At 31.9% G+C, this 22,801-nt stretch overlaps 3 protein-coding genes across 7 annotated transcripts; 1 reads left to right on the top strand and 2 right to left on the bottom strand.

Annotated features, from left to right (window-relative positions):
• The first annotated feature begins 2,190 nt into the window (after window positions 1-2,190).
• On the top strand, window positions 2,191-4,843 carry LOC112776725 (succinate dehydrogenase subunit 6, mitochondrial). 4 transcript variants are annotated; one of them, XM_025820958.2, is made up of 4 exons: window positions 2,191-2,334; window positions 2,780-2,963; window positions 4,173-4,275; window positions 4,512-4,843. In XM_025820958.2, the coding sequence occupies exons 2-4, from the start codon at window positions 2,805-2,807 to the stop codon at window positions 4,655-4,657; spliced, it is 408 nt and encodes a 135-aa protein (XP_025676743.1). In that variant the 5' UTR covers window positions 2,191-2,334; window positions 2,780-2,804; the 3' UTR covers window positions 4,658-4,843. The 4 variants fall into 4 exon arrangements, with proteins under 4 accessions (XP_025676743.1, XP_072082553.1, XP_072082554.1 ...); XM_072226452.1 differs by having other exon boundaries at window positions 2,312-2,597; XM_072226453.1 differs by having other exon boundaries at window positions 2,329-2,367.
• A 1,198-nt stretch (window positions 4,844-6,041) lies between these two features.
• Window positions 6,042-10,462, bottom strand: LOC112776723 (G-type lectin S-receptor-like serine/threonine-protein kinase At4g27290). Its single transcript, XM_072228218.1, has 7 exons — window positions 8,614-10,462; window positions 8,270-8,469; window positions 8,031-8,173; window positions 7,734-7,944; window positions 7,370-7,607; window positions 7,143-7,293; window positions 6,042-7,060 (listed from the first exon to the last, which is right to left on the bottom strand). Exons 1-7 carry the CDS (start codon window positions 9,927-9,929, stop codon window positions 6,752-6,754), a joined length of 2,568 nt encoding a protein of 855 aa, XP_072084319.1. The 5' UTR covers window positions 9,930-10,462; the 3' UTR covers window positions 6,042-6,751.
• A 1,011-nt stretch (window positions 10,463-11,473) lies between these two features.
• Window positions 11,474-15,411, bottom strand: LOC112776722 (G-type lectin S-receptor-like serine/threonine-protein kinase At4g27290). Of its 2 annotated transcripts, none has more exons than XM_072226451.1 (7): window positions 14,024-15,411; window positions 13,407-13,511; window positions 13,157-13,302; window positions 12,872-13,082; window positions 12,519-12,756; window positions 12,292-12,442; window positions 11,474-12,216 (listed from the first exon to the last, which is right to left on the bottom strand). In XM_072226451.1, exons 1-7 carry the CDS (start codon window positions 15,315-15,317, stop codon window positions 12,190-12,192), a joined length of 2,172 nt encoding a protein of 723 aa, XP_072082552.1. In that variant the 5' UTR covers window positions 15,318-15,411; the 3' UTR covers window positions 11,474-12,189. The 2 variants fall into 2 exon arrangements, with proteins under 2 accessions (XP_072082552.1, XP_072082551.1); XM_072226450.1 differs by having other exon boundaries at window positions 11,474-12,209.
• Window positions 15,412-22,801: the final 7,390 nt, after the last annotated feature.

The raw sequence follows: 22,801 nt of genomic DNA, 5'->3' as shown, positions 1-22,801 counted from the left end.
GGCTCTATGTCTAAGTTTGTTGATATATCCCAAAAATTCCTTGCCCAATTCACGACACAAATTGTGAAGGCTAAACACTATTAATGGTGCAACGTAATGATGAATCTACAAGAAAGTACCTTGACAAGTTGAATGGTGCATGTCTCGAGATTGATGGCCTCACGGACTCCATCTCTCTGCTTGACAAACGATCTAGTGAACAAAGATTTTCATAAACATCTAATCACCAAACCAATTTGGACTATACATAAGATCCAAAAGGTCGCCAGGGAGAAGTGAGTTAGGTTGTAGTAGCCAATAAAAAGCAAAATGCTAACCTGTCTCATCATCTTAAGCTATCTTTTGAAGTGGTGGTTTTAAAGCAAGACATGAGAAAGAGCCAAGAATAGCAACATTCTTGTGTAGTTGTTCATCATTTGTGTAGTTTTGAGTGGATTCATGTTATGCTTACACAAATAATGCTCCAACATGAACGGTGTATTAATAATAAAAGAGAAGAGAAAAATAACCGTGTCATTGGGGCAAAAACTGTTAAGGTCGTTTTTTTTTTTTCTTGGTACTAACGTGTTTCCTTTCCGAGTTAAAAGGAACTGTCCCTTGTCAAAAAAACACAAAAAAGTCTTCCCTTTTCGGAAAAACAAGTCTACGTAGAGACTCTGCATTCTTGCATGTTATAAGTTGCAAAGTGCAGCCGAAGCATGGGTCAGATGGCAATTTTGTTTGCCTCCCATAGAGCTGCACCAGGTTCAAATCCTCATGGAGGAATATAGAACCATTTATGTGTATCCCTATGTAGTGTGTGAGTGTGTAATGCATTGGGGGCTGTCCAATCCATTTGACAAAAAAAAAAAAAGTTGCAAAGTCTTTTTTTTTTATGGATTTTATTTTGACCTCCCCCATGATAAAACTTTAGGAGTTGGACTATATTACGTATATATTAAAATCAAGTACTAAAATTAACTATTAGTATGAAATATATGTATATCTATCTACTTTTTAAGGTTTTATTATCCCACCTTGATCAAGTGATCACAATACTGGAAGATACATGATATGTTGATTATACAGTTATGTCTTGATTTGCAATTTTAATACTGAATGTTTTCTTTCTATCTTAACACCATTGAATAACAGAAAAATTGAAGATTAAATCCAATCTAATATTAATCTATAATACTTCATTCTGTTGTTTTTTAGAATATTATATTTTACGTCTTGTCGTGCTTATTTAAATAATTCCGTATTACATTACTAAAAATGTAACTAAGATAAATAAATGTTTAATAATTTAGTTGAGATCATTCTATTTCAAATGTTTACTTTATAAGGCAAAGAATTATTTCATATTCATGTTATTTTAAAAGATTATTTCTAATTCGTGTAATTCGGTAGGTTTAGTAATTGTAGAGATGTAAAAATAATCTAAATTATTTTTGTAAATAAACATGTTAATAGTTGAACTTTGGTACATGGTATACGAATCAGGAACCACCAGATAAAATGATAATACAAATGGACAAATGTTCTTTTATTAAAGAAATAATAAATAGAGAACCAAGGGTGAATATAACGTCTCCTATTGATTTATCATCAAAATTGTGTGGAAGAAGAAGGAATACGTTGTACACTACAGGAATGTATGAAGATGCTTTATTTAAAAATGTGACTTATTTATTTAGTCATATTTTAAATTAAGACAACACTTTTATAACATTAAAATTTAAACATACAATTTATCATTTAAAGATAAAAAAAATATTTTCATATGAAGACAATTATAAAATCTTTATAATAATATCCATCATAAATTTTAGTCTTTTATATAGAAAATTTAGCAAATTTTGGACTAATTATCTTTTTTCAAATATTATTATGAATAGACACAAAAAAAATTTATTACATTGTATTAAATTATGTTGACACATTTAAATATAAACTTTAAAAAAAATATAACATTAATTTTTAATGTTTTTTTAATCTTTACTCTGTTTTGCTAGCAAAACCCATACGGCCATACCTTATCTACTAGGCCTATTAGTAACAACAGTTAAATTAAATTTTTTGATTGAAAAAAGTATTTATAATTATTTCAATATTAAAAATGAACCAACATTTTAAAATTCATGTTCAAATATAGTTTCCAATCCTTTTGAAGTTAGAAATTTAAAAATATTTATTTAATTTATTTAAAAAAATCTAAAAAAATGCCACTTAGATTTTTATAAAAAAAAAAAAAATTAAAGAAAGAGTAGCACACGACCCAAGCGGAAGAAAACGACCGTCCCAACCACCGTTCACCTTTGTCAGCGTTACTTTTGCTTCTGCTACACTTCGGTAACACTCTTCCCTTCTTCTCCGTATTCACCTGTATTCGCTTTTCTTTGATTCAAGCTCTGATTTATCAACTCATGATTATGAATTGATTCCGTAATTGGATTAAATGCCTTCGCCACATTTCATTTCTTTATTATTATTATTATAAGTATTCGGATTCACAGTCATCGATTTTGTTGAAATCATTATCAATTTATGTGTCCACGCTATTACTTGGATTCCTGCTTCATTTCTATCCTCTACACCTGAAAATAAGGAGGAATGTATGTAACAACGAAATATCACAATTAGTAGTTTGAATCAACTTTTGGTTAAACTGTGAATACCGATTTTTCTCTTTCTTTCTTGGCTGCTTATGATTATTTTCAATACTTGATTAAGTGCAAATATTTTTGTTATTGAATTGACTGAACCATTGGATTTGATTGGTTACTTGTAATTGCAGAGGATAACAAGAGAAATTGGGGGTGATGGCATCTTTCTGGGATAGCTACAAGGAATTCTGGTCGGAGAGGTTCTCCTTTCTTAGCAATTATTCCAATGCTATCCAACGCGATAGGCCACTCCATCCTTGGACTGATTCTGATGTTGATCAGTTCATTGCTTTGGATCCTGTTCATGGACCTGCTGTAATGATTCTATCACTTTATTTATCCGTATATATGTAATTTGATTTTGTTTTGGTTTTGATGTTTTCTGCTTGGATTGATGGTGCAATGTGATGTTGTGCATATCTTTAAAGGACCCAAGTCAATATACTTTTCAATTGGAAGAAAAAACTCCCTATTTTCTTGGTTAATTTTGAACTCAAAGAACATTAAGTTGTGTTTGGCAAGTGTATCATGACAGGAAATATGGTGACATGATAGAAAAGTTAGGTCCCTATTCCTTGTCCTTAGTTTTTGGATGGTTGGAAAATCACACAAATTGTCTGTGAATAGAGAAATGTTGCTTGTTTCTGTCTTTATTTCGTTGTCCAAACAAGTTTGTGTCTCCTATTGTTTAACCTGAAACAGTTACCAAACAAGCTTATTTAGTTTTTCAGTTCATATTACTGTAATTAATGTATTGTAAATTATTGGAAATTCAGATATGTCATGTTTCCTTCTGTGTCAATTATTAGATGCTATGGTAAGTTGGTGAGTATCTTGTGAAAAACTGGTTCTTTCTTTTCCTGCAGGCAACTCTTAGTATTCAATAAGAATCCGTTTCTATGTTTGTTGAATTAAAATTAGAATATACATGTCGTCTCTTCTTTGTATTAGTATGTTGTATGACACTTCTTAAGCTCTATCTATAGTTTATTTGATATTCAACTGTACCTGAATTATTTTTTCCAAATGTTTTCTCTCTTGCACATATGTTTATGTTGGTCATCCTTTTCCATCATTAATCATTAACTCTAAACAGCATTGTTGTCATCACATAGTATAGAAGAGACCTTAATCTAAGGGTGATCATTCTTTCTATGATCCAAGTGGACCAAAGAACTGAACCTGTTTCCAATGCCAAAGATGATTGTTGATCCTCTTGAAATGTCTTTTTGCTCTTCCAAGAAGAGGAAAAAGAAAATTGTGTAGTGCTAAAATATACGTTATAGCTCATGTCAAATCTTAGTTTCTTAGTAGATAGCCAATAACATCAAATCATAGTTGCTGATCTCCAACCCCTTTTTTCACAATAATTCTTTATGGTTGTCGAATTCTACGATATAGTTTACTAAATTGTCTTTCTATGTTCGTTAATTCATGAACTGGAACATATAGTCGGTCTTATGTTTTTACCTCACGTTAGCTGTCATCTGAAGCACCAGAGTGATTTTCTTTTTTCCATCTCAGTTGAAAAGTGCTAGAGATGCAGTACAATTTGGCATCACTGGAAGTGCTTTGGGAGCAGCATTCACTGCAGGCTACGCATGGAAATATTCAAGAAGTTTGCATGGTAATCCCCTACTTTTCATAGCATTGAAACATTTTTTCTATAACATACTATGCTTTTGGATTGATCTTAATTTGATCATCTTATTGTAAGCAAAGCTGTCATCGTCCTCACTTGTTTAGATACTTGTCTTGGTTGAGTCTAAATTAAATATTTTCTGTTAGAAGTATGGCAGTTATGACAGCACTTCATGTTAAATGTTAATATTTTACTTTTATTTTCTTGATTGTGTTGCACAGGTGCTGCACTTTCTTTTCTAGCTGGAGGTGTATTTGGGTGGACGTTTGGGCATGAAATTGCAAATCATGCACTTCAACTCTACAGGTTAGATACACTGGCTGCAGAGGCTAAGTTTTTGGAATGGTGGAAAAATAAGAGCGAATGAGGCTATTAGATCTATTAGCTGCTGGTGTGTCAGAGTGCAACTTTTGTTCTCCTTTCAGGAAGTTTAATCTCAGTGTTTGCTGTGCAAATTTATGTTAATTGAATAAATGCTTCTTTGTGACATAGGTCAAGCTTTTCAACTAGTTTGATGCATCACCATAAAGCAAATTGTGACTTTAAGTGCCAATTCCACCCTTTTCTGTTCTTACTTCTTAGTTATTTGCATTATCATAGGATCTGTCTGGTCTTTTTAGTAGTTTGTCTAGAGACCAATAGACCATAGCAGTTGGCATATTAAATTTTGGCGAGCACTCTGATGTAGATTGATACAAATTTCTACACATGTAGAAATGTGTTGGTGAAGGGCAGAATACAACGGGTGGCAGGGCCGGTTGAAATCAGTTAGGATGACATGGTTGGTTTGTTGGGTGAGGACGATTTCAGGCTTGAGGTCGTGGTAGGTGATGCTGATGGAGTGAAAATGCTCCAGAGCGCAAAGGATCTTGGCAACCTAGAAGCGGATGACGATCAGGGAGAAGAGATGGTCGATTTGGCAGTGGCAGAGGACGTTGAGGTCACCATCATGGCAGTAAGAGATGATCCAGCCAAGCAAGTGGTCTGCTTTGAAGGTGCCGAGGACCAAGGGGTGGGTTGGCGGGGATGCTGTGTTGGACAGAGGTGTTAGCGATGCGGTTTGGTTTTGAGTTATGGAAAAGTCTAGGGGCCAGCAACTTTTCCAAATTCTGGACAGCATGTAACCAGTAAAGAAAAGTGAGCCATTGGATGAAATCTCACACCAATCTCACATTATTAAAATCATCTATTTGATGGCTACAAATCACAAAAGTTGCTGGCTTCCTAGTACTCCTCGTGAGTTAAATACTGGGTTAAAAACTCATTTGATCCAAATATTAATTTTACTTGCGGTGTGGTTTTGGATTGGATATTTTTTGTAAAGGAATCCAATCCAATCTCAAGTGGTTTGGATTCGATTGGATTTGCGGTTTTGTATATTAAAAAAATTAAATATGTATAACAAGTCTTAATATTAAATTTTAAAAATCAACAATAACATAATAAGTCTTAACAATATCTTAAAAAAGCACTAATAACATTATGGAAATAAAATTATAGATTAGTTAAAATAAATAAATAAATTTCATTTTGAATATAAAATATTTATTAAATAATAATAATATATGAATAATATAAAAATGTATAACAAATTAAGCATATTATAAGTAAAATTATAAATATAATAATAAAATAATTATACACATTGTGCGGTTTGCATTGAATTGAATCGGTTCTGAGAAGTAGATTCAAAATCTGATCTTATCCATGCATTTTGTAAAAAATAGAATCCAAACAAATCGATTTTCGGTTTAGATTGGATTGGATGCACGATTTAATTTATATCGGTTTAGATTTTTTTTTGGGTCTTGGGTAAGACCGGATTAAACCGATTCAACCCGGAAACAATCCAAACCCACAGTTCAAACAGTACCCCCTTCCCTCTCCCTACTCCCGGAAAAACCAAAACAAGCTTAGAGACACAACAAATACTGATTGACACACTACTTCTGCAATGAGGCTTTGTCTGCTCGGGAGGAAGGAAGCTCCGCCCGGTGACGCTGCAGAGAGGATGCTAACCAGCCCGGGGCCGGTTATTACTGTAGCCACTTATGGCTTCAATTGGGAGAACCCTGTTGCTATTTCTTAGGTTCCACATTAGACTTTATATCACTTCCTGTGTGTGGTTGGGGGGAATTATAAATAATTCCTAGGAATTTTAAGATGGGAATATCATATTCCTATGTTTGGTTCAAAGTTTGAAAAGTTATTCCTAAGCAAACATACGCATTTACATTTTTTTGTTCTTTTATTTCTCTTCTCCTTTAAAAAGAGATGTGCTTTTAGCATGTTGCTGTAACTTGTCTAGGAGAAAAATAAAAAGATATGTGAAAAGAAGAGATGAAGTTGAAATTCACAGCAAATACAGAGTTGAAAGGTTGTAAAGCTATTATGCATGCTAGAGTAACCTAATTATCCTGTATATTGAGGTAAATTCATGTCCCTGCTTTGCTTTCATATTCTATCTTGCATATAATGTTGTGATGGAGATTTCATTGGCTGAAAACAATGTGTGATTTTCCATCAAAGAATCTGCTTCAAGTGTAACACCTCTTTCAGTATAAAAACCAGGAACCTTTGGCTTGGGCAGTAATTTCTCACCATTCAACATTAGAACCACTGAAGACATGTCTGGCCTATCTTCTGGTCTTTGTTGCACACATAAGAGGCCCACTTGAATGCATCTTTTTACTTCAAGTGGTGTGCATCCTTCCTTTAACACTTCATCTAGCAGTTCCAATGGCTTCTCATCAGTCCATAATCTCCATGCCTGAAATTTTGGAACTTGAATTAGTGAATTAGAAGAAATCTGAATTGAACTATTTAATTACTTCCCTAGTTATTTTGCTTACATGTCCAAGAAGGTTAAGGTAGTTTTCTGGATCTGAAAATTCTCTATTCTTCTTCCCACTTATCAACTCTAGTAGTATGACACCATAGCTAAAAACATCGGACTTCATTGAATATTGTCCATGTACTGCATACTCGGGAGGCATATAACCACTGAAAGTCCAATATGAAACTAAGATAAATACAAATGAAATCTAAAAGAGTTGTGATTAGATTGAAAATTACTTACTATGTTCCAGCTACCCTGTTCGTGTTAGCCTCGAGCTGATCGCCTAAGAATGTCCGAGCTAGGCCAAAGTCTGATATTTTAGGATTCAAATTTGCATCTAACAGAATATTGCTAGTTTTTAGGTCTCTATGAATAATCCTCAGTCTAGAATCTTGATGAAGATAAAGAAGTCCCCGAGCAATGCCACTGATAATGTTGAAACGCTTAAGCCAATCTAGCATCTTCTTTCTGATTTCATCTTATCAATTAGGCAAATGTGCTTAGTATATAACTTGAACTTGTAGAATAAAAATAACACAAGCCATACATAAGAAATATTATAGTTGCAACATATGCTTTAGAATATATAGTGAGCGAGTCTTACCAAAAACAAAGTAGTCTAAGCTTTTGTTTGGCATGTATTCATAAATCAATATTTTTTCTACTCCTTGAATGCAACATCCAAGAAGCTTTACAAGATTACGATGTTGAAGTTTGGCTATCAATGCCACTTCATTTTTAAACTCTTCTAAACCTTGTTTAGACTTTTTTGAAAGCCTTTTCACAGCTAACTCTTGACCATTTGTTAGTGTGCCCTGAAAAACAATCATTTGGTATTGTTAGTCACTTAGAGATATTTTAATAAAAACAAAAGTACTTGAATCAATGACTTTTACTTTACCTTGTATACTGATCCAAAACCACCTTCTCCAAGTTTGTTACTACTTGAAAAGTTCTCTGTTGCTTTAACTAAGACCGAGAAATCAAATGTTGGTAGCTCAGTGACCTGTCTTTGCCTATTTCTTTGAATTATTCTTGCAACTCCTAATTGATTGGAAAACCACAGTGAATAAGAACATGATAAACACAACTTTGCACTTTTTTCCTATATAAGGTAAAATTATTTTCATGACTATTTACCTGATTTTTTTATTATCACTATGCTAACACAAGTGATTAATCCGAAAATAATCACACCAACTGCAATTCGCACCTTCTTTTTCTTCAAATTTCCGTGGTCATTACCTGCAACATGACCAAAGATATGTAGACCATGATTAGTCACCAACTTGTGGTACAACAATTTTGTTGAATGAGGCTGAAGTGATCTTATCTTGTTTCTTAAGATTGAGTGAGTGGAAAAGGGAATGCACTTAATTTAGGAAATCAATACCGTAGAAGAATCTTGTAACTATTCAGTTGGAGGATCTTAGTTATCTTAGAAAAATGCCATAATCCACAATAATTAGAATTGAAAAGGAAACAAAAGAAAAAGGGAGAGAGGGGTGGGATAGGTACCTAATTCCGAAGTAGGGACTTTGATATAAATATCTTGACCAGCTCTTGAGTATTGAACCATGTCAATAAGATGATTAAACCAAAGTAGGCAACCACTTCCTCCATTACGGATATCCAAATTTGCATAAGCAACACAAGAACAGTTTTTTAGGCAAATGTTTTCACATTCCTTGAGATTCATGGTCTTGTTATACCATGAGGATGAAGTGTCTGGCACTTTTATATCTGTGTACCTTAAGAAGCTATTAGTGTTATTACAATCCAGTGAAGTCTTCCTAACACAACCATCAGACCAATTTGACATATTCCATTGTTGGGGAAACTTGGGAACATATCCTTTTAGGCATTCACATGATGCAAGGTTAGCATCAACCTTGCATATAGCATTTGAACCGCAAAAGGCATAACTTCCACACCCATTGTATCCATCAATTGTGGCAAGTTCCAACTCAGTTCTTGTTTGATTTTTCCAAATAGTACCTATTGAAGTAACTGAAGGTTGTAGTTTATACAGGTAGAAAATTGATCTGTCTAGTATTTCAAACTTCCAACACACCTCGGTTTTGTCCAATACAAAATCCTGTCTATATTCATCTTCCTGGGTTGGATATCCAGTGAAATAAAGGCCATTAAATGTCCCTGTTCGGAAATATTTAACAGATCCTTTCCATTGTATTAATTGTGGATATCCTCTAGGATCAAACTTTATAGAATATTCTCCTACAGCAGGATCCTCTGCACTTTTCCAAGATGACATAGATATGTCAAAACCAGTAACTAAGTTCAATCCAAGCTTCATTCCTGGCATCAGTGTATCACATGGATAATCAAAACTCTGCCATAAAAAGTTTTTCTCCGATGTGCTTTGTCCATTTTTCACTACAAGATTTCCCGAATCCAAGAGTTGTGCAATTGAGCTCCCCAAAGTGTTGCCTGAGGTGTTGGAAGACCAAATGGTGCTGTTAGTGCCATTCAGAAGCTGTAGAATCCCCTTCTTGCTTAGTCTCAAAACACCTGATGAGTTACTTTGAATTGGTATCTCTCTGTTTGCCACCCACACAACTGTTGAATTCCCTGACGCATCTCTGTACCACACACCTAAGTATCTATTTGTTGGAATCCCAGGACTAAAGAAACCCAATTCAAAGCTTCCACCAGAAGAAACCAAAGTCTCACCATCTTGGATAGATTGACCTACTTCTAAACTGTCTCTTGAAGTGATTGTTCTCATGCAGGACATGAGAAGTAATGAAATAAGCAGCATCCTTAAGTTTTCAATCATTTGTAGAACTTCTAAACAGTGACCACGGAAGATGAGTTTTAGCAAAAACTACATATGCATTGTATGATTGTCCTTCAGCAGCATGAGCACATACATAGGAGGTTGAAAGTCTTCCACTTTGAAATAAATAAATTTATGTCAAGTCCTTTTTTGTGTCATTAGGCTTATGTGTACATCTGATTGTCTCAATCAGCCCTCCCAGCAAGGCTTGGACTTTCAAAACTCAAAAAGGATGAGTTTTATTAATATATTTTCATGATTATCTTATGTTGTTCAATGTTCATAGCTAATTTTCTACAGATATTAGTTTGACTCAGTCATGTAAGATGTAAGATGTAAGTAACTCTAGGATTCACAACCAAAACAATAAAAAAATAGCTCTAGGATTGATAGTTTCTTTATTTATTTAGTTTCTAACAGATTGATAGTTGCTTTGGTCATCCTTCCATTTTAAGATATTGTTATATTAGCAAAAATAGTTAACTTGATTACATTCAAAAGCGATACAAACACAAGTATTTGATTAAATAAAAAGCTATTTTACAGTGTAAGTGGATAAAATTCCCACTTTTGAGTCTATCTTGTGATTTCAATGATGTACTTATGTGTTATCCAGGTTTCGGAGGCGGAGGCAGAGGCAGAGGCTCTCTACCACTCTTGCCACCACATTAACTCCTCAGGCTTCCACACTAGCTGCAGGCATCACCTTCATCCAGCTGCAGTACACCATGATTCCCACTCCAAGGTGGATTCCTCCCCGGTTTGTATCAAACTATTGCTGGATTCTAGGTAAACAACAAAATAATTCAATTATGTGTCCCTTTAAGATCTACTTAAGATGATTTTGTTTCACTCTTTTGTTTATTGCCCACTTATGCAGAGCCACTTCATCATTGATCTAGCACTTGATGATTATCTCTTGAGGGCCTTCAAGACTAGAGTAACCAAGCTACTCTAGATAGGACATGTACTTGGATGTCCTTACAGGGAAGATGCAACTCATTCAATGCCAAGTCAGTGAATTCCAAGACAAGTAGATCATCAGCTAAGGATGGCTTAGTTCATTGTGGTCAGTCAATCACCAAAGGATGGTAAGTCAACAAGTTGCTTATATACTACAATTAATTGATAAGCAAAATCATACAAATCACCACGTTATAAATTTCCAATACCAGCCAATAAGCTGAACTGGAAGCCTATCTGGCTAAGTCTTCAAGCAGGTTCACATGAGAAATGTTCCAAAGTTTTGAAATTTAATACTACAAGCCATTTCTTTCCCTTGCTTCTGCTCTAAAATCCCTACTCACAAACAACCCTTAGATAATATCTAGGTTTCTCATAGTAAAATAATGTTATCAATATTTCATTAGTTTAAGTGAATCAAAATTTATTCCTTTAGATAATAATATAAGATCTCAAGTTTAAGTCTTGTATATAAGAAGGAGGGAGGGAGGGAGAACAACCTTTGTGGAACAAATCAATTAATTCCTATTTAACTTTAATACTAGTGGACCGAAAAAAAGAAGAAGAAATCAGTGATAATAATCGGCTATACACACTTTCAAATGCACCACCGCTACATGTGCATAATGGTCAGTGTTAATATAGTTCAACTTGTTTCTTTTTTCTTAATTTTTTCCTTAATTCAAGCTCTAATTTCACCCAAATGCATTCCCTAATGTAATTGCCACAACCAATAGAAGAAAAAAAGTAACTTGTGCTACAAAAGTAACAAGTATGCTTTCAGGATATGAAGATTTGTTCAAACATACTTTAGTTAATATTCATAGAACTCTGTTTATTTCACATGTGTGTTTGCATAGGTGAAAATAGATGAAATAGGATCTCATAACAAATACATTGAACTAAGTTGTAGAAAGGCTTACTATTAAAGAAAGCTATCTGGTATTCTAGACTAACTTATTTTCCTATGTATTAAGGTGAAATAAAGTCACTGTCTTGCCTCATATTCTATCTTGCATCTAACATAGTGTTAGAAATTTCATTGGTTGAAAATGATGTGTAATTTTTCAACAAAGAATCTGTTTCAAGTGTAACACTTCTGTCATTATAAAAACCGGGAACTTTTGGCTTGGGCAACAATTTCTCACCATTTAGCATTAGAACCACTGATGACATGTTTGGTCTATCTGCTGGTCTTTGCTGCACACATAACAGACCCACTTGTATGCATCGTATGACTTCAGAACGGGTGCATCCTTCCTTTAATACTTCATCTAATAGTTCCAATGGCCTCTCATTAGACCATAATCTCCAAGCCTAAAATCTTGGAATCAAATCAATAAATTAGAAGATATTTCAATCTAACTATTTAACCATTAGTAGAGTCATTTTTGCTTACATGCCCAAGAAGATTAAGGTTGTGTTCTGGATCTGAGAACTGTCTATTTTTCTTCCCACTTATCAACTCTAATACAATCGCACCATAGCTAAAAACATCTGACTTCATTGAGAATTGTCCGTGCACTACATACTCCGGAGGCATATAGCCACTGATAAAGCAATTTGAAACTAAAATAAATACAAGTGCAATTTGAAAATACCATGATTGGATAGGAATTTACTTACTATGTTCCAACTACTCTGTCTGTCTTATCCTCTGCTTGGTCTCCTAAGAATGTTCTTGCTAGACCAAAGTCTGATATTTTTGGATTCATATTTGCATCTAATAAAATATTGCTGGTTTTTAGATCTCTGTGAATAATCCTTAGTCTAGAATCTTGATGAAGATAAAGAAGTCCACGAGCAATGCCACTAATAATGTCGAAACGCTTATGCCAATTGAGTAGCTTCCTCCTTATTTCATCTAGTCAATGGAAACTTGCTTATATACTCAGTACAATCTAGAACTTTGCAAACTGAATATAAGAAACATAAAAATTGCCACAAGTATTTTAGAATATAGTGATAAAGGTTCCAACCAAAAACAAAGTAGTCCAAGCTTTTGTTAGGCATGTATTCATAGATTAATATTTTTTCTGCTCCTTGAATGCAACAACCAAGAAGTTTCACAAGATTGCGATGTTGAAGTTTGGCTATCAATACCACTTCATTTTTAAACTCCTCCAATCCTTGTGTAGACTTTTTTGAAAGCCTTTTCACAGCTAAATGTTGACCATCTGACAATGTGCCCTGAAAAATGTAATCATATACTTATTGTTAGGAACTATGCAAAGGAAATATTCTCCTTTAGCTTTTTATTTCACCTTGTATACTGGTCCAAAACCACCCTCTCCAAGTTTGTTGCAACTTGAAAAGTTTTCTGTAGCTTTAGCTAGGATTGAGAAATCAAATGTTGGTAGATCAATGTTTTCTCGTCGTTGCCACCTTCTGCATAATATCCTTGTTGCCCCTGCATAATTGGAAGGTAAAACTGGATAAGAACTGCAAGTATATGACACTAAGACATCTTTTGGTATCTATTTTTTGGGCATGCATGACAAATAGTAAAATTACCTGGTTTTGTAATTATCATTATGCTGACAATTGTGATTAATCCGAAGACAATGACACCAGCTGCAATTCCCACTTTAATTTTCTTGTTGTGTCCATGGTAAATATCTGCAATATGACCAGAAAGCTAAAGAATATCACTATTCACAATTTTTAGTATAATAGTTTTATCAAGTGAGGCTCATATAAGCTTGTCTAATTTGGTTAGATGGAGTGATAATCGATAAAGTAGTTATAAAATTTTAATTTCCAATAATAGTATGATAAAAACTATTATTTAGCACAGAGATAGCACCTGAAAAGACTCAAGCAACCTAGAAAGTTTTGAAGCCCCTTGAATGATTTTTTCAAGGGTTTAGAAATAATTTGAGTGCACCATAGACATTAGATTAGATTTAATTTAGTTTGGCCATGCTAGGTCATGCATATGAGAAGTATGTAGCAGGATTTAAGAGCATAGCTTCCATGCTTGCTCGTATATTTGGTCCAATACATAGTCAACTTCATGTGTGTTCATTACACCTTACCTTACTCCATTAATTAGTTGCCTTAGAAAAATACATAGTTTACAATAAATCAGAGAAGAAAAAAGAGAAATGAAGGGGAAATACAATAGGTACCTAATTCTGATGCAGGGACTTTAATATAAAGATCTTGACCGGCCTTAAAAAATTGCATCACATCAACAAGATAATCAAACCAAAGTAGACAACCAGTTCCTCCATTTCGGATATCCAAACTTGCATATGCAACACATGAACAATTTTCCAGGCATGATTTTCCACATTCCTCGAGGTTCATGGTCTCGCTAAACCATGAAGAAGATGTGTCCGGCATTTTCATGTACTCATACATGAAGAATCCATTTGTATCATTACACTTCAATGGAGTCTTTCTAACACAACCACCAGACCACTGTGATGTATTCCATTGTTCAGGAAACTTGGGAGTATAACCTTTCATGCATTGGCATACAGCAAAATTGCCATCCATAAAGCACCAAGAATTTTGACCACAAAATGCATAACTTTTACATGCATTTGGTCCATTGATCATGGAAACTTCCACTGGAATTCTTGTTTGAATTTCCCAAACCATAATTTGTGTATTCCCAGAAGGGTCCATTTTGAATACAGAGAAGATTGATCTATCAAGAATTTCAAACTCATAATAGACCTCTTCTTTGTTGAACACAAAATCAGTTTTAAATTCATGCATGTCCTCAGCTGGAGATCCAGTAAAATAACGGCCATTCCATGACCCTCGTCTGATACTTATTGCAGATCTTTTCATCTGCATCAATTGTGGATATCCTCTAGGATCAAATTTTAGAGAATATTCTCCCACAGCAGGATCCTCGTCGCTTTTCCAGCATGATTGAGATGCATTCTTCCCAGTAACAAAGTTCAATCCAACCTTCATTCCTGGCATCAATGTGTCGCCAGGATAATCAAAACTTTGCCACAAAGGATTGTCCTCATTATTAGTATCTTGTCCATTTTTCACTACAAGATTTCCTGTATCCAAGAGTTGTACAATTGAGCTACTCGTGGCTTTGGTTTTGCTTGCTATGATGTTGGATGACCAAATGGTTTTATTTGTGTTACTAAGAAGCTCAAGAATCCCCTTGTTGTTTAACCTTAAAGTTCCTAACTTGTTGTGAAGGGGGTTTTCTCTGTTTGCCACCCACACAATTGTTGCATTCCCTGATGAAGCTCTGTACCACACACCCAAATATCGACTTGTTGAAATTCCGGGGCTAAAGAAACCCAGCTCAAAATTTCGGCCGGCCGAGATTAACGTTTCGCCATCTCGAATACATTGACTCATTGCTAAACTGTCTGTTGATGTGACAGTTATCATGTGGGATGTAAGAAAGAACCAAAGAAGTAATGTTGTTATGCTGCTCACCATTTGTGTTTTGTATGAGGTTGGACTTAAAGAGAATCACATAAGCAAGATGTTCTAACAGGACCTTAAAAATATGACAAGTTTTAGTGCTAGCATATGGATTGGATTATTAGGAGGAACAAAATAATGCACGTGGGATTAGGTTTGTGGAATATATGATTTTAGGTTGAATTTTCACCGTGGGAGTTGTTGCAAGTCAATTCATGTTCTGAACAAAAGACCAGTCACCAAATCAACTACCATGTATTGTGTATATAAATACACTTGTTTAATTAATTTTTAATGTTATTTTACACGGATAGGTGATTTGTGGTTTTCACCATGTTTGTTTAGCTTATTATGTTCATATCCTCACAGGATTAATCTCATTGAATACAATGGCATTGTAGGGACAGTATCAAATGAGAAGACTTGTTTTATATGAAAGTGAGGAAAGCAGATATATATAGATTTTACATCAATAATCAAAATTAAGATAAACTTGGGTGATTATAAAACCTTTCAAATTCTAATCATGACCCTCCATGCATGTACAGTTATATATATTGTCAGATTTGTTCTTTTCGCTTTTATGTAAACTAAAGTCGTTCATGTCATAACAGTTTACATGCATCTCTGCTGCGTTTATTTTTGAGAACAGGACGAGAAAAATACACAAAGGATAGGGACACAAAATTTTGTATTTTTATATTCTGTTTAGTAATAAACTAGAACAAATTATGAAAATCTAATTTATTATTATTATTTATTCAAAAAATTTTAAAAAAATAATAAAAAATATAATTATAAAAAATTAATAAAAATAATGAAAAAAATAAATATGTTTCTTGTTAGTGTCTATGTTCTTTTTTATGATGAATACAAAATACACTAATTTAATATCTCTAGACACAATAACTCTGTTTATATTTCATCTGTCAAACATAATTTTATGTGTGAAAAAAAAAAAGTAAAATTGAGTTACATAACTTTGTATGGATAAATAAAAATATATAATTTTATGCTTTAGCTTGACTAATAAATAAAAATCTAAAAGTACAAATTTATTTCTCACTTTTACAGGTAATCATTCATCTCACTTGATTAAGTACTCATTACTCAAATGCTGGTCTATCTAAGATTTCGGTCCCTGCAAACTGGAAGGGCAAAAGTGAGAAGAAGGAAACGGGTCAAAGAGGGAATGTCATTGGAAATTGTCAAATTTGATTGAAAGGGGACTTGGACAAAATATATGTAGACTTGTGAAAATGTCGTCTACGGTCAGATTAAGGGTTCATAAATGGTAGGGTAACATTAGTGTTTTCCATTTAAAATTAGAGTAAATATGTTTTTTGTCGGTAAAATTTGTTAAAAAATTCAAAAATACTCTTAGATTTTATTTTGTTTTAATTTTGTTCAAAATTTTTTTATTTACATCAAATATACTCTTGCAACTATTTTTTAAACATAGTTGTTATATATTATTTTTGGATTAATCATAAACTTTTTGAAAATTTATTTGTTGGAGTATATTTGATGCAAATTAAAAATTTTAGGAATAAAATTAAGAGTATTTTTAAAATTATTAACAAATTTTACCAACAAAAGATATACTTCATCCTTAAAATTATTATGATTGTTAGTTGGCATTTAAATTATTATGATGATGATTTGGAACCCTAAACATTTTGTTTCTTTTGGATTTGGTCCGTGCACATTTTATTGGTATGTTAAGGATCCTGCTAGAGAGCTATTGAGTTACAAAATGAACATCCCCATACTATCTAGAATAATCATTTGAGTATTAGCGATAATAAACATCTTCCAAAAGCTTAAACTGATTTTGGGGTTTACCAAGGATCGAAATACCACTAATCCCAAAAACTTCAGTTGATGGGAAAAGGTAACACTAATGATTATATCTCTAATACTCTCTAAACCTCCATTGTACACATTGTATAAATATTTCATTGGTCCTATAGGAAGTTTTAAAGTACCATAGAAGAGGTTATTATTATGAAAAAGCTTCTTTCCAACTCTATTATGGAGGTCAAATTAACTCGTAATCCAATTACAAAATGATAATCTCAATGGTAGCTACATTTAGGGCCCGTTTGGAAAACTCTAGAAGTAACTTTTTTTAACTTTTGACTTATGAAAAGTGGTAGTATTAATGTCTGGTGCAATTTTCAAAGCCAAATTGTAACTTTCTAAGAAGCTATTTAGGAGCTTATAGAGAAGTTAAAAAAAATGACTTCTCTCATAATACTTCTACTTTTTATCATATTTCTATAAAATAAGCACTTTTAAAGTTAAAAATCCAAACACAAAATAACTTATTTATAAGTTACTTTTAATAGAGTCATTTATTGTTTAAGTTATTTTATCAAAAGGAGCTTAATTAAGTTGGTTACCCAAACTAGGCCTTAGTATACAACAAATGTCTTTTGATCCTATTTCAACTTCCCTTGCTTTTTTTTTATCATCAGATATTTTATTTGTTGAAATCATGACAAATAACAGCATATCTTTTTATTATTTTTTATTGATTACAAATATCAAATCCCAACTAGGTATATTTCCGTGAATGGAAGCCCTGTATATCCTCTCTTTCTTTGCCTCCCAAAGTTCACCAGTGTGAAAAACATGTTCCTTAACTCCGAAATTTAATTTGATCTTCACCGCCGCCATCATCAGCTCAAAATCAGAGGGAAGAGAGAAATCCAACTTGCAAAGCTAAACCATCTTCTAGTGACTCCCACAAATCACTTCCAGAAATCAATTTGTCAAAATATGAAGATGGTTTGTGTAGACATCACACAGCAGTTGTAATCATCTGAAAATAAGACGAATTTATTATCATATTGCCATCTGTTGTATCTTAATCATTGCATTTCTTGACATCAGACCTAAATACACTACATGATCCCAGAATATCTGTAACACTTTGCTTTCACTATTATCATGAGCACCCCTAATACATCTATAGAGTTTGATTGTTATCATCAAGCTCTTCCTAGCCATCTCAACTAACACATTTGATGCAGCATTCATATTCCCTGCTTTCCAGTAAGCATAGGCGATACTAGTGTAAATAACTCTGTCAGCTGATATGCCCTTTCCTTCCATCTCATTCAACAACTTCTCTGCACGCTCTACGTCACGTGACCTTGAACAAGCATGAATCAAGCAATTGTAGATATGAACATTACTGGAAACCCCTACTTGAACCATTCCCTTGTGAACCTTCACAACCCCATCTTTAACTAAAGAATTCAACAGCACAGTGCAGGCATGCAAGTGTGGCTTAAGCCCAGAAACCCTCATGTACTCAAAAACCTGAACAGCATCCTGCAGGGATGGTTTCGATCTTGGATAAAACATCACCTATATGTCAACATTAGAAGAACTAACCTGAGTATACTAAGCACCCAAGGTATAGCCATTGTACCAGAACTTAACATGGACTGCACACTAAGAACAAAGGAAGATAAAATCTTAAGAATGATATGTCCCTCGAAACTTATAACAATAATGGATATGTGCTATTTTATAAGATAAATTTTCAATAATTATACTACAATAATCATCTAGAAATGACAAATATTTACAAAGAATAAGGTTGACAAATTTGTTTAATATAACAAATTTGTATATTACAAAGTACCACAATTTATGATCTAGGATCATTAACATTTAGAATTTTGACTTTTTTTAAGATTATAATTTAATTTTTTAATTTAATTTAAAATAAATTATTTTAAAATTTTTTTATTTGATTATTTTAAAGGTTGAAAAAAGAAAATATATAACATCAAATCTACCATATATGTTTTTTTGTAAAAAAAAAATTGCTAAAAATAATTGATTTTTAATAGATCCTTAGTTATATTGATTTAATAATTAACATAATATTCTATAAAGATTAAGTCTATACCTGCTGATGAGAGGTCTATTTCTATTCCTTCTGACAGTGTTTATTTTTTGGAGTACATGGGAGTACATGGATAATGTTTGTTTACTGAAACAAAAATAATAAAAGATGCGGTCATACACAAACCCCATTAAAATTACAAAAAATTTTATGTTAATCATATACTAAGAATACCTACTGAAAATGCCATAATAATTTAAAAAAAAAAACTTGATTATTATTGTCTTCCCAATAGTAGTCATATAGAGACAAATAGTTTTCAAATTATTGCATTGCAGACTACATACAATTGAAACAATTTCGTTATCCAATTTTCAAAGACATGGAGGAGTATGATCATGGACACAAGAGAAAGAAATGCCATAGAGTAAAGGACAACAAATGTTGGAACTAACCTAATATACTAAACACCCAAGGCATAGCCATCATGCAAAAACCAACCATGTCCCAAAACAATTGGACACGAAGAGTGAAGGGAGATGAAATCTTAGGTATGATATGTCCATCGGAACCTGTAACAATGATGGATATGTGTTATTTGATAAGATAAATTTTCAATAATTATGCTACAAAAATTATCTAAGAATGACAAAATACCACAATTTATGATCTAGGATCATTAGCATTCATGATTTTGATTTTTTCTTTTAGATTATAATTTATTTTTTTATTTGATTATTTTAAAGGTTAAAAAAATATATATATAACATCAAATCTATTATATATGTTTTTTGCAAAAAAATATTGCTAAAAATAATTGATTTTTAATAGATCCTTAGTTATATTGATTTAATAATTAATATGATATTCTATAAAAATTAATTCCATACTTGTTGATGAGAGGTCTATCTCCATTTTTTCTGGTGGCGTTTGATTTTAGGAATACATGGGAGTACATACACAAATATAAAACAAAAATGATGAAAGATAAGGTGATACACAAACACCTATTAAAAACATATATTTTATGTCTCTCTAAAATACTGAAACACAAATTTCTAACTATATAAAATTAAAGTCTTTTTATATTTATGTACTCTTATATCTATGCAGCTATCTTTTCGAATTCTTTAGCCGCTCCAATTGCTCCCTCAACTATCTCTAATCCCTCTCTCTCTCGGGTTGCTCTACCAAATGTTGTAACCGAACCTACAATTCCTTAAATCTGCGTTCAGCTTACTCCTATACTGTCTAGTACTATTGGACAGTTCTTACTGACGGGTCCTCATATTTCTCAAAAAATAGAACTTGTTCTCCAGTAATTTGAAAAGAGAAAATATATAACACCAAATTTAGGTACATGCTTTTTGCACCAACAAAAAATCTAAAAATAACTGATTTTTAATAAATCCTTAATTATATTGATTTAATATGATATTTTATAAAAATTAAGTCTATAACTGCTGATAAAAAGTCTATTTTCATTCTTTCTAGCTGCGTTTATTTTTGGTTTATATGTCCATCAAAACATAAATATCAAAATACATAGGAGTACATATATGTTTGTTTCATTAGAAACATGTATTTTATTTAACAATAATTATAAATTCATTTATTTTTTTATAATTATATGATATTTATTAATATTATTTTTCAATAAATATTTATAGTGTATAAATTAATAATAGATATAAATTAATTAATAAATTATTAAAATTTTAAAATAATAATTATTTTAGTATAAAAACAAGATAAAAATATTTATGATAGAGTAAAAATAATAAAATATTTATTATTTTTATTTTATATTATTTTAAAATGATTTGATTTATCTTAAAATGTTAGTGAATATATATTTTGAATTTTAATTTTAAATTTTTATTATTTTATATTTTTTATTTACATAAAACTGAATTGATTCAACTTTAGTTGAATCCACTAATTAAATTAGTGACCCAACAATTTAGTAATTTAACTAGTTTCATCCCCAGATTTGATTCAAATAACTATTATTTGAAGGTATAATGTTTTGGAATGTTTCCAAAGAAACTTTTACTATTGTCGAGTGAGTTAAATGAATTGAGATTAATTGAATTATTGAAATCATCATCTTCAATTACGTTCTTTCCTATCCCTCCTTGGCCCACCTTCCACCATTTCATATAACCCACTTAGTTAAATGACTTGGGATAATTGGATATTCAAAAGAGAAAATTTTACTTAATATGGTAAAATCACACTTTTTTTCTTTATTTATAAAATATATATTTTGTTTTTTTTTTATAATTTTAAAAAAAAAAATTTAATTGATTTTTTTAACTAATATTAACTTTATCTATTTAAAAAAAATAAATTAAAAATATTTATTGGCAAAAATTTTATTTTTTTTATTAAATTTACTTATTAAAATACTCTTTAATAAATTATTTTTTAAGATATTTTCAATAATTTTTTAATTATTAAATTATGATTTTACTAAAATTTTCGTTGACAATTATAGTTATATTTTATTATTAATTTTTTTATATTAATATATATTATTTTAATATTAAATAAAAAACTCTTGGTAAAATTATTTTTCGATATCAATATATATTAATTGTTATACATATTAACTGTGGTAAGATTTTTTTATCTAATGTTAAAATAATATATATTGATATAAAAAATTTAATAATAAAATATAAAAATAATTATTAACAAAAATTTTGGTAAAATCATAATTTAATAATTAAAAAATTATTAAAGGGTATCTTAGAAAAAAATAATTTAATTATCAAATTTTTTTAGAAAATATTTTGGTAAAAATACCATTTAATCAATAAAAAATAATTTATTAAAGGATATATTGGTAAATACAATTTAATGACAAAAAAATAAAATTTTGTTAAAGGATATTTTTATAAAAATTAATTTATTTTTTAAAAAAATGGATAAAGTTAATATTAGTTAATATAAAAAATTTAAAATAGATTAAAGAGAAAATTTTTTAAAAGTGATAAAAAAATGTATATTTTACAAATAAAAAAATGTCATTTTAACATTTTAAGGAGTGTGTCTGCTCTGCGTCTATAAATGGGTCCCCACTAAGCCTTTCAAGATGGAAAGGGGACTACGACAAGGAGACCCTTTATCTCCGTTTCTGTTTGTGCTAGTTGTTGATGTGCTACATAGGATGATCAGGGAGGCAGTGAGGAATGGCCGCATCTATCCACTTTTGGTTGGAAGGGATAACATTGAGCTGTCGCACTTACAGTTTGCAGATGATACCATTCTCTTCTGTCCTACTGAGGAAGAGACTATCAGGAACTACAAGCGATTGTTACGTTGCTTTGAGCTGATGTCGGGGTTGAGTATCAATTTTGAGAAGTCTAGCTTCATTCCGGTTAATAGTGATCGGCATTGGGCGCGTAAGATGTGTCAGTTGCTGGGATGCAAGGAGGAGTCTCTACCAGTCTGATATCTTGGCATTTCTCTCGGAGCAAACCCGAGACTTGTGAAGACTTGGAAACCGATTATTGATAAGGTGGAAAACAAGTTAAGTCTGTGGAAAGAAAAGACCCTAAACAAAGCGGGTAAGCTGGTTCTTATTAATTCTGTTCTGAATAGCTTGCCTATCTACTATCTTAGCCTA

This window comes from Arachis hypogaea, chromosome 19 (genome assembly GCF_003086295.3).
Source record: "Arachis hypogaea cultivar Tifrunner chromosome 19, arahy.Tifrunner.gnm2.J5K5, whole genome shotgun sequence".
Lineage (NCBI taxonomy): Eukaryota > Viridiplantae > Streptophyta > Magnoliopsida > Fabales > Fabaceae > Arachis > Arachis hypogaea.
This window is presented reverse-complemented; position numbering and strand designations above follow the sequence as displayed.